The sequence below is a fragment of the Opisthocomus hoazin genome, chromosome 4 (genome assembly GCF_030867145.1).
Source record: "Opisthocomus hoazin isolate bOpiHoa1 chromosome 4, bOpiHoa1.hap1, whole genome shotgun sequence".
Taxonomy (NCBI): Eukaryota; Metazoa; Chordata; class Aves; order Opisthocomiformes; family Opisthocomidae; genus Opisthocomus; species Opisthocomus hoazin.
The window spans coordinates 1,316,632-1,343,604 of record NC_134417.1 but is presented as its reverse complement, the minus strand read 5'-3'; the positions used below and the strand labels follow the sequence as shown (position 1 = coordinate 1,343,604).

The following is a 26,973-nucleotide window of genomic DNA, read 5'->3' as shown; positions in this document are numbered from 1 at the left end:
GGCAGGCGATGCTCTCCGAGCAGCTCCCGTTGCAGTCCCCGGTAGCTTTCAGGCATCACTGGACTGGGAGCCTGGGTTTCTTCTGTGTTTTTATTTGCCCTTTTACTGGTTCAGTGTTCTAGTCATGGCAGTGTCATTTTAACCTCCTTCTTAGTGGCTTTGCCCGATTGCCTTCTGTTTCCAGCTGCTTGCAGGCATCAGGTACTGGCTGGACAAGCTGTAATTTGTTCTTGTTTCGGGTTTGGCGTTTCTTAGGCTGTAAGCAGGCTCTGGGAGCCGGGGTGGGATTGTGGCTTGGCTGCTCTTCTTTTCGCTCCTGCTATTCATCAATCCTCAGCCCGTTCCCACAAAGAAGGAAACGGGATCTCCTGAATCTGCTCTGTCAAGACTGGTCTGTGCTGAGGAGTATGCCTTTGGCACGTGTGTCCCGTGGCCCCGGGTTGCTTAATAACTATTTTGAGGTATTTTTCTGTAATAAACAAAACCAAGTGAGTTTGGAAGGAGTCCCCAGCTGTTAGTTAGCGGAGCAGTCTTTAGCACGCAGCTAGGGGTGGATGGTTTTAACAGCAGAGTGGGGTGTCAGGTACAGCTGTGTGCATAGGGAAAGAGGAACAGATTGATGCTGGCAGGGGGGAGAAATCTGGGACCCTCGGATCTGAGGATACGCTTGTAGATCCACAACCTTGGTAGTTCTTCCAAAGAAAGATATTGTGCTGGTTGTTTCCTTAGACCTTCCCTGGTTGATCACTAGCTTTAATGGCATGTTTTCCCGACGCGAGGCGTCGGTTTGCCCTGGGAAAGCACTCCCATCTTGCAAAAACAAGGGCTGAGGAGTGTGCGGGGGGAGGCCAGTGCCGTTCTGCAGGACACAACTCCCTGCTGCAGAGCTGGCCGCGGAGCAGAGCTCCTCGTTCCTCCCAGCCCGTGTTTGCCGTTCTCCTTGGCTGGCTGCTCGCTGTCGCCGAGAGCACCCTCTGCTTTGGCTGCGTTTGCCGTTACTGGCGCTGACGAGTCTGCGGGGACGAAGAGGAGGGAGACAGCACATCGGTGGCGTGGAGTAAGGTTGTGATGGGGAGGGGGAGCGAGCTTAGATTACAGGGCATCGAGTGCGGTAGCCAGAGAGCAGGAGCCTGCTTTGGTACGGTCGGTAAATGTACTGGGAGCGTAGGGGCTGTATTAGCAAGATACTTGCTAAAGGGCGAGTTGGCTAAAGAACAAATTAACTAGGAAATCAATAGATCAGTTAACTAATTAGGATCAAAAAACTGGGCAAAGAAAAATAATTCATGTAGCGGTTTAAATGAATTTAACTGCTTAGAATCAGTCACTATTCGGCAGAGCAAGTCAGCACTGAAGGCATCTGGGGAGCCGGCTTCCTCCCGCGAGCGGGTGAGGTGACCAGCAGACACCCAGTGGTGCCAAGGGCCGGCTCTGTGGTGTGGGAAGGGAGCAGCAAACGCCTCGTGGGTGTGGGGGTCTCCCCGCCTGGTTTCTCGCCCCTTTGCTCTTGTACCTGCCGGCTCTTGGGCGGTTTGGGTGCCTCTGCCGACTCACGTGGCTTTGCTTGGCTGACCTCTGCTTCCTCTGGTGCTCGGTGTCTCTCGAATCCTCCTTTCACGTGTTTCCCATCAGAAGAGTTCCTGAAAGACTCCAGCCTTTAAATAGAAACCATGAAATGAAAATGAAGCGCCCGTGTTGCCTGCGCTGTTCCTGCCCCGTTGCAGTGCTCCCTCCAGGCCGGGCTGGACGGGGCTGTGACCGACCTGGTCCAGCTGGAGGTGGCCCTGCTCACTGCTGGGGGTTGGGTGCATGGCCCTGAAAGGTCGCTCCACTCCCAACCCCGACCAGTCTGTGGTTCTGTGATCCTGCTCATACCTGGCTCGGGGACGGCTGGTGCCCGCTGCCGTGCCCTCTCCTTGCCCTTGCCCCGGTGTCCACGGAGCGGAGGCAGAAGTTCGCACCGGCAGCGTTGCTCGCTCCGGCTCAGAAGTGGCCTAGAGATGTTTGCTGCTGTCAGGAAATGAAACCAAGCAGTGTACGTGGACAAGGCCAAAGCCTAATGCCCCAGAGCTTAGAGCAGATGCGAGGAAACCCGCTTCGCTTTTGGAATGGTTTGCATCTGGGCTGGCCAGAGAGAGCGTCCGTCTGCTCCGGCTGTGGGGACAGCCAGGAGAGCAGCTTACTGCTGGGGCAGCCGGGCTACTCGGGGATAAATTGGCAAGCTCTTGATTAGATCCGTGGCGAAAATCAGGAGAAATGGGAGCTGGTTTTTATGATGATGCTTTTCTTCAGCAGGTGTTCAGAAGCTGTGCCCGTACGGGTTGCACCGTTGGGTGGGGAGGACAGGAGATCGGTCCCTGTCTGGTTTGATTCTGTTTGCCTGTTGCTGCAGACCTGGGTTGCCCTCGGGTGCCACCGAGGGTTGTGTCCGGGCTGCAGCAGGCAACTGCTCTGGTTTTGTTTGTTTGGGAAAGCTGTTGGTTCTGCTGGTTGTAGTGATGGTGTCCACCACCCAAGCTGGGTCCCTCCGTGGGTCCTGTCCTCGTGTTACTGAAGGATTAAAAAACCCTGTGAAGCATAACAGCAGTTCTTCTTGTGACTCCCCCCTAAATCCTTGCTGCTAGGTGGGACAGGAGCGGCTGGAGGGCATCGCTGGGGTTGTCTCCTTGCCGGCATGCAGTGGGCCATGCTCGGTAACCAGCAGTGGGGTGGTGGTGCCTCTTCTCCCGTGGGTTTTGCTGCCTGCTGATTCTGAGAGCATGTTGCGTATCACGGTATCTGTTGTTGTTTTATTCAAGCTTGTCACTGTTGAGGAGCAGCAGTTCCTGAGGGAAGCACTGTATAACACTGGAATCTTAATTGTCTGGGATCCAGCACCGTATCATGCAGAAATTCAGGAGGTAAGGCTGAGTTTTCTGTAAATAAGATCGGCTTCGCATGCTTTGAAGTGCATCTGTTACCCCACTTCCTCCTAATGCGGGCAGTCTCTCATTTTACGGCCGTTCTTGTTCACCTCTTCGTGATCATGGATGTATCTGTACGTACTTCTGAGACAGCCCTGTGCACGGGTGCTCCTAGGGGAACACTCGCCTGTCCCTGATCCCTGTGAAGGGCCCCGGGCCGAGTGTGACGGGTCACCCCCTGTGCTTTTCCGTGGGCTGATGCGGCGGGGAGGAGGTCGCTGCTGCCTGCAGCCCTCGTCATCTCGTCAGAGGAGCGTCTCCCCTTGCTGACAGCTGCTGGAAGATCTGCTGGTGGTTGGTGCTTGGATATTTCAGGCACCGATCAGACAGGAGATACACTGGATGCATTAGGAACGGATTGGGAAACCCTCTGAGGACCTTAGCAATGTCTCCTCTCTGTGTCAGCTGGACTTCCCCCCGTGGGTGTTGCAATCCCCCTAGCATTCACCTTTCACTTCGGGTACAAAAGGGCGTTGTTTGAGAAGTGATGAGCTTTGGAGGCTCAGGGTGAAAGCAGGTAGGAGTGAACAGTCCATTCTTTACTTTTATTTTAAGCTCTGTCTCTAACGGAGAGGTCTTTGCGTTCCTTGCTCTGGACTGCATTTCCCATTTTCTCCCTGAGGTTTCTTCTGGTGTCTGGTCCCACACCCCCGGGAGGCGGGAGGGTGTGTGTCCAGCGTGTTCGAGAGTCAGTACAAGCAGGATGGGATATTTTTAGTGTAGGAAAAAAAACCCTCTAAATGACTTTAAGAAGACATAAACCCTTCCGAAGTGTTTTTACTGAAAGGAGAAGTTTTAGGGTGCAGCTCAGCTCAGCGTGGTTTCGGGGGCTGTGCTGGGGCCGCTTGCCTGCAGAGCAGGATGCTTTGGGCTCTGGCGAGGAGAGGGTTCTGTCCAGTTCTGGGCTCCCCACTTCAAGAAAGATGAAGAGCTACTGGAGAGAGTCCAGCGGAGGGCTACGAGGATGGTGAGGGGACTGGAACATCTACCCTACGAGGAGAGGCTGAGGGAGCTGGGCTTGTTCAGCCTGAAGAAGAGAAGGCTGCGAGGGGACCTAATAAATGCTTATAAATATCTGAAGGGTGGGTGTCAGGAGGATGGGGCCAAGCTCTTTTCAGTGGTGCCCAGTGACAGGACAAGGGGCAATGGGCACAAACTGAGGCACAGGAAGTTCCGTCTGAACATGAGGAAGAACTTCTTCCCTCTGAGGGTGATGGAGCCCTGGCCCAGGCTGCCCAGGGAGGCTGTGGAGTCTCCTTCTCTGGAGATATTCAAGACCCGCCTGGACAAGGTCCTGTGCAGCCTGCTGTGGGTGACCCTGCTTCGGCAGGAGGGTTGGACTAGATGACCCACAGAGGTCCCTTCCAACCCCTACCATTCTGTGATTCTGTGATTCTGAGATTCTGTGAGGGGCCGGGGTCTGTAACGTTTCAGGCAGAGTTCTCGCCGTCGTCTGCTGCTGGGGGGTGCAGAGTGAAATGGTACAAGATGCTGGTCTCACGTAATGGCTCCTTCGCTGAGATTTGGGTTTGCCCTGCTCCGTTCGCTGAGTCAAGTCGCGGCGGTGACTCGAGGGGCGGGTGAGGCCGGGGGACGGGGGGTCAGCACGCACGGGTCCAGCGGGGCCTTTTCCCCCTGGCAGCAGCGGGTTCGCTCATCCTTGTTTCCCGCTGGCTGTGGGAACGCGTGGACGAGAAGTAAAGAGGGCCTGACTTCTGGTTCTGTTTTGCAGTGGTACAGAAAACCAGACTACAACTTTTTTGAAAGCTACAAGTCGTATCGTAGCGTACATCCAGAGCAGCCCTTCTATATCCTGAACCCGAAAATGCCCTGGCAACTCTGGGATATTCTGCAGGAGAATTCCCTGGAGCATATTCAGCCTAATCCGCCGTCGTCAGGAATGCTTGGTAAGAGAATTGCCCTCTAAACTTCTCCTTCGGTTTGCAGGAGCTCTCCAGGATGCCTTTTTTTTTTTTTTTATTTTTTTCCCAAGACAGCTGCAGATTTACAGTGCTTGTCGGGGTCGCTTTTGCAGCGTTTGCCTTCTGCCAAAGTTTAAGCTTCCTGTCTGTGAAGCAGCAGCTCGGTTGGGCTGCAGCCAGCGGTTTGCAGCACCCCTCTGAAGCAGACGTTACAAGCGTGGCCTGGCTCCACGGGGACGCAGCAGAGCAGACTGCGACGCTGAGGTGGCCCGGAGGGTGCTGAGCCGCTCGTGCCAGCGCGGGTCCCGCGGGGTGCGGAGAGGAGGGACACAGCTCCTGCGGGTGCAGGTCTGGTCAGGCACGTCCGTTTGCTGCGGACGAAGTCGAAGTGCTTGCCAGTTTATGCTTTCCGTATATAAATATGGAAAAAAAAAAATATGTGGAAAAATATATATAGCTAAAGACTTACTGGGGGGCTGGGGGTGCTCAGACTGAGTAGTTACCCTGCCGAGCTGGGGGGTATTCCCCCTCATTCAGCACGCTGACGTCGTCTTTGTCAGCAGGCTGGATCCAGCCTCTCAGCCCAGGCGCCCGTTTCACATTCTGCTGCTGCAGAGCTTTTCCTTCTTGCTGGAGAGCAGATCTCACGAGCAGCTGGACAGCAAGGAGCGAACTTCTCGGGAAGTTCACGCACGTTGGAAGCCGCGGCGTGGACGTATGGTTTTGTTTGCCGGTGGACGGGCAGCTGCTGCTCTGCTCCCGTCTCTGCTCCCAGGGACGGGCACCCTGCTCTGTCCGTGGAAACGGAGTCTTTGCTTGTTTTGCCAATCCAGAGTCTGGTTTTCTTCCACAACATCGCTCTTGCCTGGCGCCTCTGACATCGTTACTGGCACACGTGCAGAACAGCTCCGTGACAGCATGGTCAGTGACCTCAGGAGCTCGATTCTCGTTCGCTGGCGTTAGGGGCTCGAAGGCAGGCACCAGGCCACGTCAGGCAGCAGAGTGCTCCGTGGCTCAGCGTAGGGCCAGGTTACCTGCGTTGTAAAACAGGCCGCCTCGCCAGGCTCGGGGGCACGGGCGAGTTCCAGTTTGCAGCTCTGGCTCTCCTGGAAGGCCCAAGCGTGAATGGAAATTGTCGTTTGAAAAGGTGGATGAGAACGTGTTTAAATTGTGCCTGAGTTTAACAAGTGCTTTCACGGGTGGGTTCTGCTGGTGCCTTGTGAACTGTGTTCCTCTGGGCGTGCGCGGTCCCTGATGTCTCCAACGCTGGATGAATTTTCTGTGACGTTACGCATTGGTTCTGTTTCCCGAGTAACAGCAAGGGTGTTTGCTATTCCTCGCACTTGGAAGAAGAGTAGCCAATAGCTATGGCTTGCTTACCTTATGGCCAGGAGCTGGCAGGTCGGTGTCCGGGAGCGGCTGTGCCGGAGGACACGGGAGGGCAGCTGGGAGCCCGAGGAGCCGAGGCTCTCGCCTCGCTGAGCCGTCTCCTACCCCCTGCGTTCACGACGGGCGGGTGGGGAAGCGGTGAAGGTCTCTCCGCCGCTTGCCCGGGTGGGTCTGAGATGGGCTGTTTGTGTCAGCTGGCTGTAGTGCGTGGTTGGCGGGCACCCGAGTTTCCACGAAGGTTGTGGAGAACGGCAGCGTTCTTAAAAATTGGGCTTTTGGCCTGGCTGTTGCTGCAGACAGTCTGCTGTAACCGAGTCAGTCGTGCGCTTTGCAAGAGGGCTGCGGGGAAAAGCTCTGCCTGGCCAGGCTTGTTTTCTCCCTCTCCCCTCTGAACGCTGAGGTAGGAGACCGTTCCCTTGGACTGGACGCTCCTCGCTGACCACCTGTCTGCTGGAACACTGGGTCGGTTCTCTGGTCTGACGTGGGGGTGTCTGCTGTCTTTCCCTCCCTAGGCATCGTGATCATGATGACGCTGTGTGACGAAGTGCACGTGTACGAGTTTCTCCCGTCCAAGCGGCAGACGGACGTTTGCCACTATTACCAGAAGTTCCACGACCGTGCCTGTACCATGGGAGCTTACCACCCGCTCCTGTTCGAGAAGAACTTGGTGAAGCACATAAACCAGGGCACAGACGAGGACATCTACACGCACGGGAAGGTCACTTTGCCTGGCTTCCGACACCTGCGTTGCTCGCGGGTCCGTTCGTAGCGCGTTCAGGAATTTCTCGTGACTGTCAAAGCACTTTTTGAATCGGGGTCGTCGGCTTTGTTAGGTCTTAGCACTGGCGTGTTTGGGCAGCCCCTTCGTGCTGCAGCGCTTGCTCTGAGGACGCCGTTGCCTGGCTGCTCCCGGCGGGAGGGCGGTGTTCGCGCGGCGCGGTGCGGCCACGCGGCGTGAGCCGCTGCGAGGAGCTCGCTCCCGGTGGGGCCCGGCTCACGCGGCGGGCGGGCGTCTCCGCGTCACGACGGCGGTGCGACGGAGGCGTGGGAGAGGCTTGCGAGCCAGGGATTGCACCCGTCGGGACCGAGCGCTGGGCAGAGTTTAGTTTGCTTCAAAGGGCTCGTGGCAGCTGAAAACCTGGGCCAGTGAGAAACGAGAAAAATGATTTAAAACTCGTTCCCGTAGTCCTAGGAGCTCTTTGGAGCAGGGCTGATTTACGGAAACACCATCAGAGCTGCGTGCTGATCAGCTAAACTTAGTCCACAATGTTTAATTTTATAAAGTTTGTGAAAGAAGCATGGCGACTTCCTTTCCAGCTGTCAGACTTCTGGAGGCATTCGGGCGGCATTTCTGGCAGAGGAAGAGGGAGACAATTCACAGTTCGATGATTCTTGTAAGGCTTTTTAATCTTTTTACTTTTTTTTTTATTGCTGAAAATAAATTTTAGTGAACACTTACGTCTCCAGTACGGTGCTGTGCTTGGTACAGAAGGAGCTTTATTCAGAAACATGGTGATGAGGATGCTCCGAGGCGCGCGTGGGAGAACTCTCTGGACGTCGGCCCCTCCTTCCAGCTCTCTGCCGGCTGCCTTTGGTGACAGGGACGCCGGGCAGCTGCTGCCCAGGCGCGTTCCCGTTCTCTGCAGCTGACCGGGGCGATGGCTCGGCCGCTGCGGGCTGTCCGAAGGGGGGGGGAGCGGGCGCGCAGTCCCCGTGCTGCGTCAGCCCCGCTCCCCCCGTGCCGAAACGCGGGCAGGGCTGGGGCGGGAGCTGCTCCCTGCTATTCCTGCACGCCAGTGACAGCGCCTTCCCTGCCCTCTTCTGTACGGATGTGTGTCATGATGTATGGCACATCATATATATATATATATGTAAAAGAATGCAGGTCCTTGCACTACTGCTCAGGGGCTCTAGGACGAGAACGTGATGAAGCCCCTGTGTCTTGGTAAGCGTTCGTTTTCGCTGTTCACAGAATCACAGAATAGTAGGGGTTGGAAGGGACCTCTGTGGGTCATCTAGTCCAACCCCCCTGCTGAAGCAGGGTCACCCAGAGCAGGCTGCACAGCACCGTGTCCAGGCGGGGCTGGAATATCTCCAGAGAAGGAGACTCCACAACCTCCCTGGGCAGCCTGGGCTAGGGCTCCGTCACCCTCAGAGGGAAGAAGTTCTTCCTCGGGTTCAGCTGGAGCTTCCTGTGCCTCAGTTTGTGCCCATTGCCCCTTGTCCTGTCACTGGGCACCACTGAAAAGAGCTTGTCCCCATCCTCCTGACACCCACCCTTCAGATATTTGTGAGCATTTATAAGGTCCCCTCGCAGCCTTCTCTTCTTCAGGCTGAACAAGCCCAGCTCCCTCAGCCTCTCCTCGTAGGGGAGATGCTCCAGTCCCCTCCTCATCCTCGTAGCCCTCCGCTGGACTCTCTCCAGTAGCTCTTCATCTTTCTTGAGCTGGGGAGCCCAGAACTGGACACAGTACTCCAGATGAGGCCTCACCAGGGCAGTGTAGAGGGGAAGGAGAACCTCCCTCGTCCTGCTGGCCACACTCTTCTTGATGCACCCCAGGATCCCATTGGTTTTCTTGGCAGCCAGGGCACACTGCTGGCTCCTGGTCACCCTGTCGTCCACCAGGACACACAGGTCCCTCTCCGCAGAGCTGCTCTCCAGCAGGTCCACCCCAGCCTGTACTGGTGCATGAGGTTGTTCCTCCCCAGGTGCAGGACCCCGCATTTGGCTTTGTTGAACCTCATCAGGTTCCTCTCTGCCCAGCTTTCCAGCCTATCCAGGTCACGCTGGGGAAGGAGAGAGCTAACGGAGGACAAGCCAGCAGAGGTTGTTCGGGAGGGCCATAGCAAACCTCTCTCCATCTTCACCCCTGGTTTGTGATGGTCCTGCCTCTGGCCTTGGATCACGGGGTGGTCTGCCACAGCAGTTTGCTGCCTGAGGATGTGTTCGGCTGGGATTCAAACAGCTGCTGCCTTTTTTCTCTCTCTCACCGTGTTATTTTTCCCCATCTCCTCGGCCGGGATGGCCAGAGCAGCCACCTCGGCGCGGGCCATCTCGGGATGGACGGTACCTCGCTGCGGGGAAGCAGCACAGCCTCCCTGCTCCTCCCCTGCGGGTCCCAAAGCAGTGCCCCTGCGAGAAGGCAGAGGGTCAGACAGGCTGCCCAGGGCCTGCAGACCCCGGTTACCTGCGGGCGACGGTGTGGCTCCGGGCGTTATGCTGGCGGTGCTGGCGAGATCCAGCATCTGAGGCATTTACAATATAGACAGCGTTTCACGGGAATTGTGACAGAGCTTAAAATAGGCTGGTGTTAACCCTCCCTTTTTTTTGTTTTTTTGCTCTTTTTGGCTGCCTAGATCCAAACCGAAGATGAATTGCGAGTGATGACAAGTCTGGTATTTAGAACAGCCGAGTAGAAGATAGCGGGCAGTAGTAGCTAGACTCCAACACAAGCCTCATCCCTCCTGCGGTCTCCAGCTCTTCCCAGAGCGTGAACAGCTTTCAGTCCGCGTGGAAAGCGCGAAGGGGGCAAGGCTGCCCTTCCCAGTTAGCCACTGGAGGGCTGAGCACCGGGGAAGATGCTCCGTGATGGTACGGGAAGGGTGTGGGGGAAGGCCAGCGAGTCTGGGGAGCAGGAGAGTTGAAGGGGTTGTTGTAGGCTTTGAGGTAGGAGAGATCTCTCCTCTTGATTGTGGTGTTATTTCTGTTCTGAGTATTGCTTAGAAATTCTCTTCCTTGGCTTGTAACTTCATAGCTCCTCCCTGCAGAGTAAAGGAATCTGTAGCCCTCACAGAAGCTGCAGTCTTTGAAGTGCTGAAAGGGAATGAAAGGGAAATGCTGGCAGGTGATGGGAACTCTGCCTTAACTTCAGGGAGACACCACCCCTGAATTGCCTTGACTTCAACTTTAAACTTTGCATTATCCAGTATTCCACTTATTTCTGCGGCTGTGCTGACTCATTGGCAGAAAGTGTATTTTGGTGTGACAGCGGGCTGGTAGACGAACGCCGTCGAGACCTCATTGCCGAGTGTCAGCCTCGGGAGCACGTGCCGGTCCTTGCCTGCCGCTTTGGAAAGCTTGCTGATCCAGATTTAAAAAATAGCTTTAAAGACCTAGAATTCCAAAACCAGAGACAGCTTCTGGGGGAAATTTCAACCTTTAAAAGGAGTTGTGATAATCAAATTTACCATTTATTTAGATAAGGCAGTAGAAACTGATTTGTAATGTTAAGAAATTAGGGAGCGAAAGGATTTTTTCTCCACACTGTAAATATACCCAGCTTACAAAAGAGCCTGGTCTTAGAAGTATTCACGTGCATTGCGGAGCAGAGGTTGGTCCTGATCTGGCACTCCGGCTGGAAGCCGTCTCCCGGCCTTGAGGTGTCCCGGGGAGCCCTGCATCCAGCTCTGCACGCCTGTCTCTTGCCTCCTGGCGTCCTCCTGCCTGTACGCACGCAAACCGCTGCCCTGAAGGAATTCTCATTTCCTCTGCCTTCATTTTACACTTTTGTTTAATAATGAAAGATAACGACGGTGCTGTAATACAGCGTTGTCATACGTGGCAGAGAAGGGGGAGAAGAAGGCAAACGAGCAGCCTTGGTGGCATGCGTGAGCGAGGCAGTGGTGTGTCAAGAAATCAGCTATTTTCGTCGCTGTTTCCCTACAAAGGACAATACAGGAAACAGCTTGAAGTTCAATTCATTTTCAGTTCTCTTATGTAGCAATTAATATTAAAAGGATGCTGGCGCTGCCCCCTGCTCCCCCCGTCTCCGACAGACCCCTGCCGCCACGCTGCATTCCAGGGTCCCTGCAGGCAGCTGGGGACCCCCGAGCCGCCGTGCCTCACCCCGCCGCGCTCTCCCTGCCCTGCCAGGTCTCCGGGGAGCGGGGAGGAGGCAGCGAGGGTCACGGGCGTGCTTTTCCTTCTGTGTGCGTGTGTGTGGTGGTCTGATCCCCTCGCCGTTCGCTGTCCGTCCTCCCTTGGGAGCAGGTGGCTTCTGCAGATCCGTGGTTGACACTTCCATAGCCTCAGCATGATGAGGATGCTTTATTTGTAATCTTCTAGCACGAGCAGGAAAGCACCTTGGGAAAAGCTGGTACACAAATGACCAGCTGGGGACCAGCGGAGCCGGTGCTGCTGTCTGAAGTCGCGCTCTGTTGTCGCACGGCGCGATCCGCCAGCGTACCCCTCTGTTAGCCGGGGTCTTGAGTTCCCCGCCGTCCCCGGCTGTAGCTGCGAGTGGGTGGGCACCAGGGAGTTGCCGAGAGGAAAAAACAATAAATACAAAAAAGTTCTCAAAGTGGGTGCGGGGAAGCTCAGCCTCGTGGATTGCTGAAGCAGACGAAGCTGAGGCCGTAGCGCAGCGAGCAGATCTGCAGCGGGGGGGAGCGGGACGCGGGTGCAGATGGGTCTCCAGGCACCGAGCAGGAGGTGTTGGCTGCACGCAGCAGCAGCTGCACCAGTCTGGGGGATTTGCCGGTCCCCGGTTCACGAGGTTCAGTTCAGATTCGGAGACGATCGCATCCGCGAGTGGCCCGATGCGGGTGAGCCAGCCGCGGGCTGGTGCGTGAGCGGGGCCGTGGCTGGTGGGAAGGAGCAGCACACTCCCTCTGCGGGGGTCCCGCGTGAAAGCGGGGTGCAGCTGGGCAGGCGCTGCCCCCCGGCCCCCTCTCCCCGCTGCCTCGCCGGGGCGGCCGCTGCGATCGCTGGGCTGCGGTCCCGGCTGCGAGGGGCTCAGCGCGGGGTTCCCCTGCTGCTTGCTGCAAGCATATGGGAGCGATGCTGTTGTGCAGAGTCAAGGGTCTTGTGCTCCTGTCTGTGTTTAGTAAATTGGCAGAAAAGGATGCCGTTTTAGTATTCATCTCAGGCATTTAAATATGTGCTCGTGGCTCTCCCCCTCTTGCAGGTTCTTTTCTAATTACAATTTTCTAACATGCTTTCCTCCTGGAAGCCAAAGTTATTAACATCTGTCCCCTCAGGACTCCATGCCTCTGTTCATCTCTGCGTCCCTTTTCCGATTACAGATTAATTTATCCAGTATTGCTCTTTGCTGCTATGAGCAGTAAGGGGAAACACACCGGTCTCAGACTAAAATTTGCTGAAGGGAAGAAGTAACACGTCCGCAGCGTATCTCTGGGGTGCAGCTTCGTGAGAGGTGTGTTCATTGACACACGCTTGGGAAGGCAATGGGGGGCAAAGGGGCAAGCACGATGACTGACTTACCCCAGGGAGCTTTGCAGTGGGACAGACCCCCAGGGTGCGGGGCAACTCCCCAGGGGTTTGGTGCCTGCCTGTCTCCCCCCCTCGCCTTCCCCAGCGACTCTTGGGACGCTAGCTGCCAAACTGGCCTTGGCTTTCTCCCTGCTCACCCATTCAGGAGAAGACACGGGCTGCCAAAAGCGTCCAGTGCTCTGGTTTACAGCTTGACCACAGACTTGCAGAAGAAATGGCTTGTTCAACAAGGTTCAACAAGGGCAAGTGCAGGGTCCTGCACCTGGGGAGGAACAACCTCATGCACCAGTACAGGCTTGGGGTGGACCTGCTGGAGAGCAGCTCTGCGGAGAGGGACCTGGGTGTCCTGGTAGACGACAGGTTAACCATGAGCCAGCAGTGTGCCCTGGCTGCCAAGAAAGCCAATGGGATCCTGGGGTGCATCAAGAAGAGTGTGGCTAGCAGGAGGAGAGAGGTTCTCCTTCCCCTCTACACTGCCCTAGTGAGGCCTCATCTGGAGTACTGTGTCCAGTTCTGGGCTCCCCAGTTCAAGAAAGATGAAGAGCTACTGGAGAGAGTCCAGCGGAGGGCTACAAGGATGGTGAGGGGACTGGAGCATCTCCCCTACGAGGAGAGGTTGAGGGAACTGGGCTTGTTCAGCCTGAAGAAGAGAAGGCTGCGAGGGGACCTTATAAATGCCTACAAATATCTGCAGGGTGGGTGTCAGGAGGATGGGGCCAAGCTCTGTTCAGTGGTGCCCAGTGACAGGACAAGGGGCAATGGGCACAAACTGAGGCACAGGAAGTTCCGTCTGAACATGAGGAAGAACTTCTTCCCTCTGAGGGTGACGGAGCCCTGGCCCAGGCTGCCCAGGGAGGCTGTGGAGTCTCCTTCTCTGGAGATATTCAAGACCCGCCTGGACAAGGTCCTGTGCACCCTGCTGTAGGTGACCCTGCTTCGGCATGAGGGTTGGACTAGATGACCCACAGAGGTCCCTGCCAACCCCTACTATTCTGTGATTCTGTGATTCTGTTATCTGGGTAGCTTGGGATCACTCTTTCCTGGTTACGGAAAACTGCAAACACTTACCTGTTATTCAAAAAAGAAAATGCCGTTAGAAGTATTCTTGAAAGATACAGGTGGGAAAAGCGAAGGCTGAAAAGCTTTAGTTGTTTTCACTGTGGCGAAATCTGCCGTGTCTGCAGCCCGAACCATGGACTGCCTGGCGTGAATATGTGTTGGAGCAACGGAGTCGGTTGTCTTGAAAAAGCCCGTGGGGAAATCCTATGCCTGAAACAGGGGGCAATGGCATTTGCTTTGGGATTGTCTGCCAGCGCAGAGCAATCTCGTGAGCCAGCAAGTTGGCATCTGAAGGGCATCGGCACATGAACCTGCGGAGCGGTCGGGGTTGTCGGTGAAAAGACATAAGCTGAAATCCCGTTGGGGTCACCGGAACGGCAGCGAGGATGCTCCCGTAGTCTGGCTGCACATCACCCAAAGACAGAACTGATGCTGGACCTAGGGAGCTGCTCATTAAAAGCTAATTGTTAAGGAAGCTGTAGCATTGCTTGCCTGGATCTCAGTTGCTCTGTAAACAAAGCTCTGCCTTGACAGATGGGTCAGCCCTTGAGCTCCTAATTGACGGGTTTGGGTCCCTTCATTGGGTTGCACCCGTTCGAGAGAAGAACAACCTCGCAGAGCATGTTAGTTTCTGTAACTGCTTCCCTTTTCTGGTCTGTTCCAGCAGATCTAGATGGATTTCCTCTATCCCCCATGTCTTAATTACTTCATTCTTATCTGGAACCACATTCTGAGTACAACCAAAATAAACATCCCCTCTCTTTTCTTGGAAACGCGGATCCCCGTTTGTCAGGCATGTCTGTGACCTTCCAGGTTAATGAGCAGCTTTCTGGTGCGGCGTGGGAGTAAAGCTCTCCTCTGGTTTGCCGTCAGATGGAAAGTTCAGTAGATGGAGGCATTTCCCGCGGAAAGGGGCGTGGAAACTCGAGCAGCCTTGATACCGATGCCTGCGTCGGGCAGCGGTGTGCGGCGTGGCCCTGGGCTGCGGGGTCTTGGCCGGCGACGGAGCGAGGGGCAGGTGCCACTCTCCAGGAGCAGTGAGGGGCTGAGGCTGCGGAGCTGGTTCATCACGCCAAGTCATGAGCCAGCGCTCCTGGATTCGTCAGCAGTTACAGACTCAGCTACAGATATTTTGGCACTGAGAAGCCTGTCTTAAATCTTATTGATTTACTAGTGTGTTGTGTGTTTGGTTTCTATTTTCAATGGACAGTCCATTTAGGCAAATGATATTAAAAAAAATGTAGAAATAAGATTGAATGGAGCGCTCACTGTTGCTTTGATCGACCGATCTTCCTTTGTTCCGTAAAGACATTTTGATTCTATCATCTATGCTTTTTTTCAAAGTGAAATTATTTTATGGTAAAGTACTGTGCTATCTTAGATAATTCTGGTAATGAAGAACTCTTGGACTGTTAGTCCTCCTAGCTGTATGCTCTCAAACGTTCCTGTCTTTTCCCTAGACCTTGTGTATCTCATGATACTCTTGCATCTCAGATGTATCTTACGTATATTCAATAGAACAACCAGCTGATTGTGATGATGAGAAGGCGAATGTGGGCAGGATTGCCCTGCTTTTTCATACTTTGCAGTAAAAGAAGCACGACTTTCATTTAGTACAGCGAGAGATGGTAGAATTCAACTTTTCCACTGAAAATGAGCTGCACTGAAAGAAGGGGTGGAAAGTGATGTGGATAACAAGAATATATTAAGGCTTGAATATTGTTCCAAATCTTTTTATTCCCTTTTGCTTCAGGAAGGACAGCAATGCCTGGTAAACAGCAATTAAGAAGAACCTTTGGGGGTATCTCACGTGGTGACGGCTCGCTATAGGGTTTCCCCTGCCTTTTTCTGGAGTCGCTGGAGAAGTCTGCCTCCAGACGAAAGCAGCGTTACAGAGTGCCTTGCTGCTCTCGAGGAACACAGCAAGTCAAGGGCAGGGCTTTTAGTGCTGTACCCGAGAGCCACTCTGCGCGCGTTTGGTGGCTGAGCGGGATCTCTCGGGAAACCAGGCAAGTGGTGGGCATCCTCCTTCCACGTTCAAAGCCTAAGCCTAATAGCAAATTTTAGAATAAGCCTTAATATACAAATCCTTCCTATTTTCTGCTGTAGTAGGTGTGGATCAAATGAGGCTATATTTGCCCTTAGGATGTCAGGTAGGAGGTTAACCCTGTGGGTTTATTCTGGCAGTTATAACTGAATATGTTTCCATGTTTGGATCAAACAGCCCAAGCAAACAAGCTTTATCTGAGTTTACCACAGGTGACCCGGCAAGTAGAGTGGCTTTGACTTGTAACTGCTTTAACACCGCGGTTCCACTGATTTTTAAAGACAGTGTTTCTGAACGGGTTGCAGGCAAGCGACAGCTTTTGTTGTATGGGTTAATCCAAGCTTGTTAAAGTCCAGGGAGCCTCTCTAGCAGCAGTGGAGCGCTGGCTGGGTTTCAGTTGTTCCTGGGATTAATGAGGCCAGAGGAAACGGAGTCGTTCAGCAGACATCACTGTGTTGTCGCCAGGCTCCAGATAAGGGTTGGTGAGATTTAACCTGCCTGAGGCTCTTTTTCAGGGCTTTTATTGGTAGTCCATAGGCAGTCATCTACAGCCACCGTTAATTTTTCCCCAAGCGCAGCTTGTTTGGAAGTGCTGCGCAGCTGAACCCTTGTTCTCAAAGATCACATGAGGAGAAATGCGTTCAGATTTTTTTTTTTTTTTCCCCTTCCTACTTTTGAGCCTGGGGTAGGTTTTCATGGGTGTCTGAAATCCTGCTGCAAGGATTTGCAGCAGCTGACAGTCTAATAAGGCTGCTCCCTCGCTGCCTCCTGGGGTGTTTGGACACAGCGTTCACACCAGGCCAAAAGAGTTAAATAGTACTGGGGTTGATTGCACCAGCTCAGGAACAAACGGACTTCTATAGTAAGTCATAAAAGCCTCTTATAAGACATGATCATCCTATTGGGAGGAAGAACTCCAGCCTCAGTTTCAAAAAACCCTAAAAATGTCATTGTTTTTTGTACTAAAAATAAACCTGTCGTTACGTTTTCTGCTTTTGGATTGAAAGGAACGTTTTTGTTATTTACCAAATTTGTAAGAGAGTTGTCTTGGCTTTTTCTTTTCTGTTTTCCTCTACCTCATTTATATTTCAGTTGTAGGATAGCCCTTTCAAGACTAAAACCATGACTGATGTTGGGGGTTTTTGCAATGGAAGACTGATGTGACTAGAGAGCGCCCGCTGTTTCCTGTATCACGCACAAAGGGGTCACTGGGACCTCGCCACGTGGCACCTGCGACTGAGTTGGGCGTCCTGTGTCAGCCCAGGCACGGTGCTGCTGGTGTCTGCGCTAGGGCAGGGCTGCCGGGAGCGGAGACCCTCAGCTGGTGGGAGGGCTCTGTGGGGAGCGGCTGGGGAGAGCTTATTATAGCTCTTACCACGGAAAAAGATTGTGAAACTTTCTGCTGAGATGTTTGAGATCTCAGCGTCTTTCATGCTAATTTTAAACTTTAAGATGTTTCTCATGGACTATTTATAGACTGGCTGGCTCTTCAAGGGCCCAGAGGGACTTCTTCTGTAGAGCAGGCCTGAGAACTTCACCCAGGCAGACTGGCAAGGAACCCAAGTCTTTAATTTCTTGTACTCAAACGTACAGCGCACTGACCAGGCTGGATCCTGCGTAGACCCGATGCAGCTTCTTCACTCCGACACTGGGGTCAGCATAGTGGTGGCACTGGGACTGGGCGTGGGTTGGCACTGGGACCAGTATGAGGATGGTCCTGGCATGGCCCTGGCACTGGGAGCGGGGTGGGGATGTCCCCAGGGTGGCACTGGGGTCAGCAGAGGGGTGGCACTGGGACTGGCATATGGATGGAACTGGCATATGGACAGCACTGGAACAGGCATGGGGATGGCACTGGGACGGCACTGGGACTGGCATGGGGACAGCCCTGGGCTGGGCGTGGGTTGGCACTGGGACCAGTATGAGGATGGTCCTGGCATGGCCCTGGCACTGGGAGCTGGGTGGGGATGTCCCCAGGGTGGCACTGGGGTCAGCAGAGGGGTGGCACTGGGACTGGCATATGGATGGAACTGGGACTGGCATATGGACAGCACTGCAACAGGCATGGGGATGGCACTGGGACAGCACTGGGGTGGCACTGGGACTGGCATGGGGACAGCCCTGGGCTGGGCGCGGGTTGGCACTGGGACCAGTATGAGGATGGTCCTGGCATGGCCCTGGCACTGGGAGCGGGGTGGGGATGTCCCCAGGGTGGCACTGGGGTCAGCAGAGGGGTGGCACTGGGACTGGCATATGGACAGTACTGGTGTGGGCATGGGGATGGCACTGGGACTGGCATGGGGACAGCCCTGGGCTGGGCGTGGGTTGGCACTGGGACCAGCACTGGGACCAGTATGAGGATATCCTGGCATGGCCCTGGCACTGGGAGCTGGGTGGGGATGTCCGCAGGGCAGTGAAATAAGACCCCGGAGCCCTTTTTGGGGGGATGTTTTACCTCTTTTATGGCATCTGCGGGCGGTGGCGGGCTCTGCGGTGTCCCCGGGCTGGGCACCCCGCTCCGCGGGGGATCCTCAGCCGGTGCCGGCGGCGCGGGGGTCAGGGCCCGGGAGGCTGTCGGGGTGCGCGGCGTCGCGATGCCCGTGCACCCGGCCGTCCCCGGCGCCGGGCGAGACCCTGGGGACTCAGCTCTTGTGCGTGACGGCGAGGTGCGGGTTGGGTTCGGCGAGCACCCTCGGCCCGACGGAGATCACCGCCAGGCAGTGCCGGAGCAGCTCCCGCAGGTGCCGGTTCTGCCGGCTGAGGGCCGCCCGCTCCCGCTCCAGCGCCCGCTCCTCCAGCTTCGCCTTGCTGAAGCGCTGCCAGAACCGCTCCAGCCCCACGTAGTCCCGCGCGGCCTGGGCGAGAGGCAGGGAGCAGGGCAGGGGTTCCCCAGCCTGCCCACGCGCCCGCCGCGCCGTCCCCGCGTCCCGGCCCTCGCTGCCCCGCGCCAGCGTCGACGCCGGCGTCCTCACCTGGGCCAGGGGCTCCGCAGGCGTCTCCTCGAGGACCCGCCGGGCGTCTCGCTGCTCCCCCTCCGCCAGCGAGGAAGCGTAGAAGGGCAGCACCTTCTCCTCCTCCGTCTCCAGCCGGCGGCACATCTCGGCCAGCCGCAGGATGCGCTGGGCCTGGCGGGGGGACGCGGGAGTGAGCGGGGCGGGAGGGGACGGCGGTTCCCCCCCTTGCCCCCGGTGCTGCCCCTGCCCGCCGGCCTCACCTTCTCCACCACCCGCGCCAGCGCCGTCAGGGCAGCGCCGCTCTGGGCCGTGAGCCCGGCCAGGCGGCCACGGGCCTGAGCCCGGGCCTGGCTCATCTCGCCCGTGAGCTCCTGGAGCTGCCGGAGGACGCGCTCCTTCTCCTCTCGCGCCAGGTGGTTCCGCTCCTCGCTGTCCCGGAGGTGAGCTGCCACCCGGGCCTTGGTGGCTGCGACCGCGTCCTGGGGATGGGGGGGAAGGGGAGCAGTGGGACGGGGCGTCGCCACGCTCGGGGTGTCACCATGCTCAGGGTGTCACCATGCTCGGGGTGTCACCATGTTCAGGGTGTCACCATGTTCAGGGTGTCCCCGCGCTCGGGGTGTCCCCGCTCTTGGGGTGTCACCATGTTCAGGGTGTCCCCGCGCTCGGGGTGTCACCATGTTCAGGGTGTCACCATGTTCGGGGTGTCCCCGCTCTCGGGGTGTCACCATGTTCAGGGTGTCACCATGTTCAGGGTGTCCCCGCACTTGGGGTGTCCCCACTCTCGGGGTGTCACCATGTTCAGGGTGTCACCATGTTCGGGGTGTCCCCGCTCTCAGGGTGTCACCATGTTCAGGGTGTCACCATGTTCAGGGTGTCCCCGCGCTCGGGGTGTCCCCGCTCTCGGGGTGTCACCATGTTCAGGGTGTCACCATGTTCAGGGTGTCCCCGCGCTCGGGGTGTCCCCGCTCTCGGGGTGTCACCATGTTCAGGGTGTCACCATGTTCAGGGTGTCCCCGCGCTCGGGGTGTCACCGCTCTCAGGGTGTCCCTGTGCTCAGGGTGTCACCGTGCTCGGGGTGTTGCTGAGCTTGGGGTGTCACCACGATCGGGGGTGTCCCCGCACCCTGCCACTACCTGGAGCTTCCGCAGCTTCTTCGCCTGCGTCTCGATCTCCCTGGAGCTCTTCTTGTCCTTCTCCTTCAGCGCCTCGTAAGCCATCTTCTGGTGCTCGGTGGCCTCGGCGTAGCTCTGCATGGCGCTCTGGAACCGCTCCCAGAGGCGCTCGGCCCTCCCGTCCAGCTGCAGGCGGCTGTGCTGCTTCTCCTGAAGGCTCTGGGGACAGAGGCAGGCGTGGGTGACCCTGCAGCTCCCGCACGTGGCCGTGCGCTCTGCTCGCCAGCCCTGAAACGCTCCTGGCCGGTTCCTCCCCGTGCCTTGTTTCTGATGTCGTCCCGGGCGCTCTGGAAACGGAGCGTGGCCTCGCGGTCCTTCTTGGCGTGGTTCTGCTGGGCGGCCAGCGCCACGTCCCGCAGGCAGCAGCTTTCCCGCTCGTGCTGCTCCAGGATGCTCCTCCTGGGGAGGACACGGCGGAGCTGCTGGCACAGGGAAGCCGCGGCGGTCGTGGCCGGGCCGGGAGGGCTCAGCACCAGGACCGGCCAGCCAGCGGGTGCGACCGCTGTCCCTCTGTCCCCGCTCCGTACCTCTCGGCTTCAAACTCCGCCATCAGGGCCTCCAGCTGGGCGCCGTAGCCCTGCTCCAGGCAGCTCAGGCGGCAGCGCTGGAGCTGCAGCAGGCGGTCGATGTTGTGGAGGTGGCTGTGCAGCGCCCGGCCGTGCTGCTCCTCCGCCTGCTCCAGGTCTGCGGCCAGGGACTGCGGAGGTCGGGGTGGGGGGGTTCAGCGGTGGACCCCGGGGCCGCCCCCCCCCGCCCCGCCAGCCCCTCGCTCGCCTCGATGACGCCGTCCTTGCAGTCCATCGCCCGCGCGAAGGTCTGGCTGAGGATCTCGACGTCCTGGCGCAGCTCCTCGGCCTTGGCCTCCCGCAGCACCGCTCGCCACTGGGTGCGGAACTTGCGGAGGTTCAGGGCGCTGCTCCGCTCCTCCTCGGCCAGCTTGTCCTGCGCGGGGGCCGCGAGGGGTCAGGGGGTGGGCGCGGGGGGGGGCAGACACCGCCGACCCCCCCCCGCCGCACCCCACGTACCTTCAGGAACCGGGTGAGCATCTCCCGCTTGGCCTTGGCCGCTTCCTCCTGGGCCAGCGCCTGGCTCTGCAGCAGCAGGAGCCCGTCCTCCCCCGCCGCGGGGGCTGCCGCCTGCGGGCGACGCTCCCCTGCCGTGGTGGCTGGGCCCGGGGACGCGGCCTCCCCAGGCCCCACTGACCCTCCCCATCCCGGGGTCCCGCTAGGCCCCAGCGCCCCCGCACCCCTCCGGTCCTCCCCCGCCCCGCCGCCCATCCCGCTACCGGCCGCGGTCCCCGCCGCTGCCCCCTGTCCAGCGGCCGGCGTCCTACCCGTCTCCTAGCAACGGCCACTTCCAGCTCGGGGCGGGAGCGGGGCCCCCGCTTCCGTCCGCAAGCAGACAGGCGCCCCCTGGCGTTGGAGGAGCGGCCTCGCACCCGAAAGGGCGGTCCCTCGGCCGTTCGCCTCCTCTCCGCCATTGGCCGGCGTGCCGGGAGCCCTAGCGGCGATTGGCGGGCGGGAGCCGCCGTGGGCGGGGCTCGGCGCCGACGGGGTATATAGAGGCGCTGCGGTGGCGAGCGGGCGCAGGGTTTGGTGGCGGGTGGGTGCGTGGACGGGTCACGGTCAGCTGCAAGCTGGTGCTGGTGGGCGGCGTGCAGTGCGGCAAGACGGCCATGCGACGGGACGCTGCTGCCCGGGGGGTGCAGGGGGGGACCGGGCTGGGCGGGGGCCGTGTCTGGGGAGGGGGAGCGGGGGGGGGGGGGGTTGTGGAGGGATCGGGCTCGCGGAGCACTCGGGGGCCCCGTGGGCAGGGGGGTGCGTGGACCCCGAGGCTGGGGGGGGTCCCCCGTGTTTCCCTGACCCCCCCGTTGCAGGTGGACCCCCGGGGGGCTGCATGGAGCTGTTGGCGGTGGGTGACACGGTGGAGATCCACTACACGGTGTGGGCGGGAGGAACGTGTCAGCACTGCGCGGCAGGGGGGGCGAGGGGGGGCGGCGGCGGCACTGGGGAGGCACTGGGACTGGCGTAAGGCAAATACTCTGCAAGGTCTCTCCTAGGATGTGCTGGCGGTTCGCTAGGGATTGGTTCTGCGTGCAGCTAAATGGCTGGTTTTAAAGCTATGTAGCACTTCTGTATCACAAAAAAGGAGGCAAAATAGTGCTAGGAGCCAATTTTCAGTCATTTAGCTATTTTTCAGGTGTTGGAGGTGCTGAAGAGCGGGTAAGAGAAGGCTGAATGTTTGCCTGCTTGCTGCACACCCTGCACACCCTGCCAGACTGCTTGTTCTGCTGCTCCGGTGCTTCATTTTGAAAACATTCCAGGTAAGTGGTTATGAAATTACCAGCTCCTTTAATGACAGCTGTTGCAGATCGCAAATCGAGTTGCTCAAATGAAAAGACAAGCTGCTGAGCAAGGTCAGGAAGTACAGGGCTGTGCACTTGGTGAAACGAATGGGAGCCAAACCTCCTTTTCCAGGAGGAGAATCGTACCCCTCGCCTTTGAGGTGTGAGTTGTAATCTGGGCTTTTTTGTCTGGTTTTGGGTTGTTTTGGTTGTGGTTGGTTGTTTTGGTTGTTTGGGTTATTTTTTTAATGAAATTGCTATCATTTGATTGTATTATCCAGCAGACTGATTAAAGTATCCCAAACGCCAGGGCTGGGCACCCAAAACAACGCCCAGCCGGTGCCTCTTTGGTGTCGCGTGTCGGGGACCGTGCGAAGGCTGTGGTGCCGAATTCTGTGCCTGGGCTCTCCGAGGGGCAGAGCCGGGCTCCTGCGGGGTTTGGCGTGCTGCTTCGGCGTGAAGCTGCCGTGCCCAGCGGCTGGCCAGTTAAACCACTCTGATCAGCAGCCCGGCACGGCCCTGCGCTGCCCGTCTGCTTGGAAACCACGAAGGGCAAAGCAAGTATGCTTGAAAACAATTTGCACGGTCAGTGGACGCTGCGTTTCGCGTGTCTGCTGCTGGAGGGGTGTGGGCACAGCAAAACCTTCCCGCAGCGCTCGGAGGAGAAGAGCTCTTGGAGTGGCTGCCAGCCCGGGTCGTGCCTGCCCTGCCGCCTCCTGTCCGGTGCCTCTCGTTCCGTGTCTGTGGCGCTGCCTCCTCTTGCTGCAAGGGAAATGTCACTTTCTACAGTCGGATAAACTCATGCGTAGTGCCGGCAGGGAAAGATAAATCCGTTCCTGAAAGCGGGTTTTTGTTGTTGCTGTTACTGCACCCCACAATGGGAATGTATTTTTGCCTAAGCTTTGCCAAACTCTTTGCCTACGGAGAAAGCCGAAGCCTCCCAGATGTTCAGGAAGGGTTAGCGACCTTTGGGTCTGTAATACTTCCCAGGCGTTCATTCTGGAGTCTGCTGGGTGGTGGCAATCGCGTTGCTCGAGCTGCTGCTCCTGCAAACCTCAGCCTCGAGTCCTCCGGCAAACCCGCTCCCCTGCGCAAGCGCTCGTTCAGCCTGGAGAGGAGAAGGCTGTGAGGGGACCTTCGAAATGCCTCTGAATATCTGCAGGGTGGGGGTCAGGAGGACGGGGCCAGACTCCCTTCAGTGGTGCCCAGCGACAGGACAAGGGGCAATGGGCACAAACTGAAGCAGAGGAAGCTCCAGCTGAACCCGAGGAAGAACTTCTTCCCTCTGAGGGTGACGGAGCCCTGGCCCAGGCTGCCCAGAGGGGCTGTGGAGTCTCCTTCTCTGGAGATATTCCAGCCCCGCCTGGACAAGGTCCTGTGCAGCCTGCTGTGGGTGACCCTGCTTGGGCAGGGGGTTGGGCTGGGTGACCCACAGAGGGCCCTTCCAACCCCTACTATTCTGTGATTCTGCTAGAGATCTTTTCCATCCTTCCTGATGCGAATAAAGAAATATTACACTTTTCCTGATGTCATCACGTCTCGCTACCTTATTTTAGGGTTAATTTATATACAGTAAGAGCTCTGTTACGCATGCGATGTGATGATTTGTGAGTTTTGCTCACCACCCCTGCCTGTGTGGCATTTGGCACGTATTTGTTGGGGTAAGTCAGCGGTGAATTTGGGACATAATATCAAGCAGAAGCGCATCTGTTTTCACTGCAGTTCTCGCTTCCATTTTACTGAAAAACCAGCCCAGGTTTTTGGTGAGCGTGGTGAAGCTTCTCTCTGTGTTAGTGACGGCCACAAGACGGCACGGGGCCCCACCGAGCGTGGGGCGAGTGGGCTCCCCGGGGAAAGGCTGAGCAAAGGCTGCGTGGAAACGACATCCAGGCGTAGGGTGCCCATGGCACTCGGGCTTCAAGCTCTTTCTGGCTGATGTGGTGGGGGTACGGCGTGGGGAGAGCAGCCGTGGGCAGCCCCCGAGGGCCGTCCTTCTCCCAGGGACCCCCCACCAGGTTTGGACGGAGGGGATGAGCGAGACCCTCGCAGCCCGGCGATTCCCGACAGCACTGAACAGCAGCAGCAGCCCTCAGTCGGCAACGTGGTGGCAAATTAGCTTTTCTCCCTTGTTAATGATAAGAGAGGTAATAATCCTCCTACTGGACTAATTAGAGCCGGTGGAAATGTGGGAATGAGAATAACTCCCATTGCCAGTATTTGACAAGTTACGATTTACGTGAAAAAAAGAGGCTTGTATGTGAATAATGATTATTACTTTGTACAAGGTTCTCTCTTGTCCCATCTATTCTGATCTGGGTAAATCACAGTGTAATTAATCATGGAGGAGTAAATGCTGCAGGGAAAGGACTGGGCAGTTATGTAGAAGCAAAACTCTGGCTGGTTTTGACGTAAACCCGGGTTGTCTGTCACAACGCGCGCATTGCCTGCTCTGCTCCCTGCCCCCCAGCTCGTGCTTGCTGCTGTCGGGAGCCAGTGTAATTTCCCCAGACTGCTTTCTGGGGGCTTCCCTGGCGCTGCGTAGCCGGATCCCTGTGGACTGGGAGGCAGCTCCCCAGTTCTTTGGGATGTGCATTGGGAAGGTTGGGGTCCTTGCTTGCGAACCACTGGTACCATCAAAGTCAAAAGTCTCTTAGCAGTGGCAAGCACTTGTGCACCAGCCAGGTCATTTATACAAAATGCTACAGTCTTCAGTCACCCCATGCAGTGAAATCCTTATAAAAGGCAAGATACTGCAGAAGCTGGTGTTGACTCAACTGAAACGTGTTTCTTTCTGGGCATATCTACATGGATGAGTTCCTACAGATATCGGAGAAGGCAGAGGGTTATTAGCTCAGGTGCAGAAGAGTGCTGGGCAGGAACGTGACCTCAGAGCTGGCATTGCCTCCAGCCACTCAGAGCCTGGGCAGACCAGACACCATCATCTCCTTGCATCCATAAAGTCATATCTCTTATTTTACACACACACTCATGTTAACAGGGGCTTTAACAGCAGTAAGAACACTCCTTTTCAGGCAGAAGTCTAGAACTTGCCTATTAAATTGGGTCCATAGAGAACCATGACCACAAAGCTTTCGGACTTCAACGTCTCTTTTCTATGACCGAGCGAGAAAACTCATCTCGTTCTGTTGGTAGGGGCCAAGCAACCAGACGCAGGTTGTGCCCAGGTATCTGCTGGCAGGTCACCAGCCCCCTGTGCGGGGGTCAGGGATCCTAAGGCCCGCCAGCACTTCCCTTGCCTGCACTGCACGGGCTTGTTGGCCAGGAACGTGTACGTAAACTCCTTTTACCATTAATTTACCTTGTCCTGGAGGCCTGGGCTGCCTAATTCCTAATTCCAGCATTTCTTGCCCTCCGTGCTTCGGGTTTGGCCAAAGGTGGCCATGGAAATGTGTTTTTGCTGGCAGATCAGCCTCAGCTCCTCCAAAAGCCGCTCCTCCAGCAGCTCGTGGGTACACGTTTGCTGTGCGTGCAGGATCATTTGGTATTGCCTCTCTTTTCGCTATTGCAGCCCGTGATGACACCTCATCTTTATTCCCAGAAAGTCTGTTAGCTAATGAGTTTCCTAATGATTATGTGAGCAATTCCCACGTGGACAACTGCTCCTCTTTGCTATAAGCGAGCAGGCTTAGAACAGAATTTTATATTCAGTCCTTCTTATTCTCATTTCAAATTTTGGGTTTGTATTTTTAATTTGTTGAAGATCTTTTTGTTTATTCTTTATAAACCATCATCTCCTTGCAGGGCTGTCAGCCCTAAGGAATCTTACTGGGACTTGGTGAATTTGAATGGTTCAACGAGTTGGTGTCGTCTCCTTATTTTGATATAGATAGTTATAAATATTAGCTACTGCTTTTAAGGAGCACTCTTTCATGACAGTCCTATTAGATTTTTGGTAGGATTTTAGCAAGGTGCTGAGTGCCTAGATGACCTGTTTTCTTTCAGCACACGAGTGCTTCCCATGGGATCCTTTTGGGCTGTCCCATCAAATGTGTGTTTTGCTGGTCCTCTGCAGAGGACTTTGTCTCCAAACTTGTTGCTGTGTGAGTGCAGCAGCCTTGGTCTGTTACCCTTTTCTAGCCAATAATGAATAGTTGCTGAAGTGAAGGGGTTTTAACTTAAGCAACAATAGCCATAGAGCCTACATGAAATCTATGTGGCTTCCAGTATTGTCTCTGGTCCAAGCATGGTTGTGAAGAAGAATGAGAAAGTAGCACACTCTAGCACGGAAATATTTTGAGGTCTGCTTGGTTGTACTGCGACGCTAGACCCGGACCATAGCGTCTGAGATATCCCTGCAAAATGTTGCTTTTAGTGGTTTTTGTTAATGCAGGGCATGGTCTGTCCTCCTCTCCAGGCTTTCAGCTTGACAGAAGGATGGGGCGTTGTGGAAAGAGCGAGCACGGCACTGTCATCCTTGTGGAGCCAGCAGAGCCGAGCGCTAGCATCCTCCTCCACGCAGGGTGTGGGGCGGCACGTGGGGCTCGGGGAGACTGGAAATCAAAACTGAGAGATATCAAGCTGGAAAGAAGCTTGAACTTAGCACCGAGGGCAATTAGACACCGAAAAGGCAAGGAAAAGGCAAAAGAAATTCTTCATTGCTGAAGATCTTAAAGCCGGTATCGTCTGTCTGAAACAGGACCCAGTACACGAACGAGGTGTTCCCCATGCAGAAACCTCAACGGGAAAGCAGGGAAGGGCTTTGGCTGGTCGGAGCCGCCTCTGTCCTCGCCCCGTGGCCCAGGCAGGTGGGTACACATCACAGAATCACAGAATAGTAGGGGTTGGAAGGGACCTCTGTGGGTCACCCAGTCCAACCCCCCTGCCGAAGCAGGGTCACCTACAGCAGGCTGCACAGGATCTTGTCCAGGCG

At 56.6% G+C, this 26,973-nt stretch overlaps 2 protein-coding genes across 11 annotated transcripts in view; one reads left to right on the top strand and one right to left on the bottom strand.

Annotated features, from left to right (window-relative positions):
• Positions 1 to 7,833, top strand: part of ST6GAL1 (ST6 beta-galactoside alpha-2,6-sialyltransferase 1) — a 45,559-nt gene extending 37,726 nt beyond the window's left edge. For all 9 annotated transcript variants that reach the window (XM_075417543.1, XM_075417548.1, XM_075417545.1 and 6 more), the window contains 3 exons: positions 2,799 to 2,900; positions 4,696 to 4,870; positions 6,787 to 7,833. In XM_075417543.1, the coding sequence (XP_075273658.1) occupies positions 2,799 to 2,900; positions 4,696 to 4,870; positions 6,787 to 7,043 (534 nt within the window). In that variant the 3' untranslated portion in view covers positions 7,044 to 7,833. The remainder of the gene's footprint in view (positions 1 to 2,798; positions 2,901 to 4,695; positions 4,871 to 6,786) is intronic.
• Positions 7,834 to 15,281: 7,448 nt separating this feature from the next.
• Positions 15,282 to 20,880, bottom strand: LOC142361078 (dynein regulatory complex subunit 2-like). Of its 2 annotated transcripts, XM_075417540.1 has the most exons (8): positions 20,764 to 20,880; positions 20,513 to 20,680; positions 20,266 to 20,435; positions 19,999 to 20,137; positions 19,700 to 19,897; positions 18,827 to 19,045; positions 18,585 to 18,737; positions 15,282 to 18,467 (listed from the first exon to the last, which is right to left on the bottom strand). In XM_075417540.1, exons 1-8 carry the CDS (start codon positions 20,782 to 20,784, stop codon positions 18,255 to 18,257), a joined length of 1,281 nt encoding a protein of 426 aa, XP_075273655.1. In that variant the 5' UTR covers positions 20,785 to 20,880; the 3' UTR covers positions 15,282 to 18,254. The 2 variants fall into 2 exon arrangements, with proteins under 2 accessions (XP_075273655.1, XP_075273656.1); XM_075417541.1 differs by lacking the exon at positions 18,827 to 19,045.
• Positions 20,881 to 26,973: the final 6,093 nt, after the last annotated feature.

What these genes read in the sequence shown, in the direction of transcription:
- LOC142361078 (XM_075417540.1), bottom strand. Translation starts at nt 20,784, where the DNA reads ATGCTCACCCGGTTCCTGAAG. An exon ending in GCGGAGTTTGAAGCCGAGAG is followed by an intron (nt 20,138 to 20,265) that starts GTACGGAGCGGG and finishes TGTCCTCCCCAG; the next exon opens with GAGGAGCATCCTGGAGCAGC. An exon ending in GGGACGACATCAGAAACAAG is followed by an intron (nt 19,898 to 19,998) that starts GCACGGGGAGGA and finishes CTCTGTCCCCAG; the next exon opens with AGCCTTCAGGAGAAGCAGCA.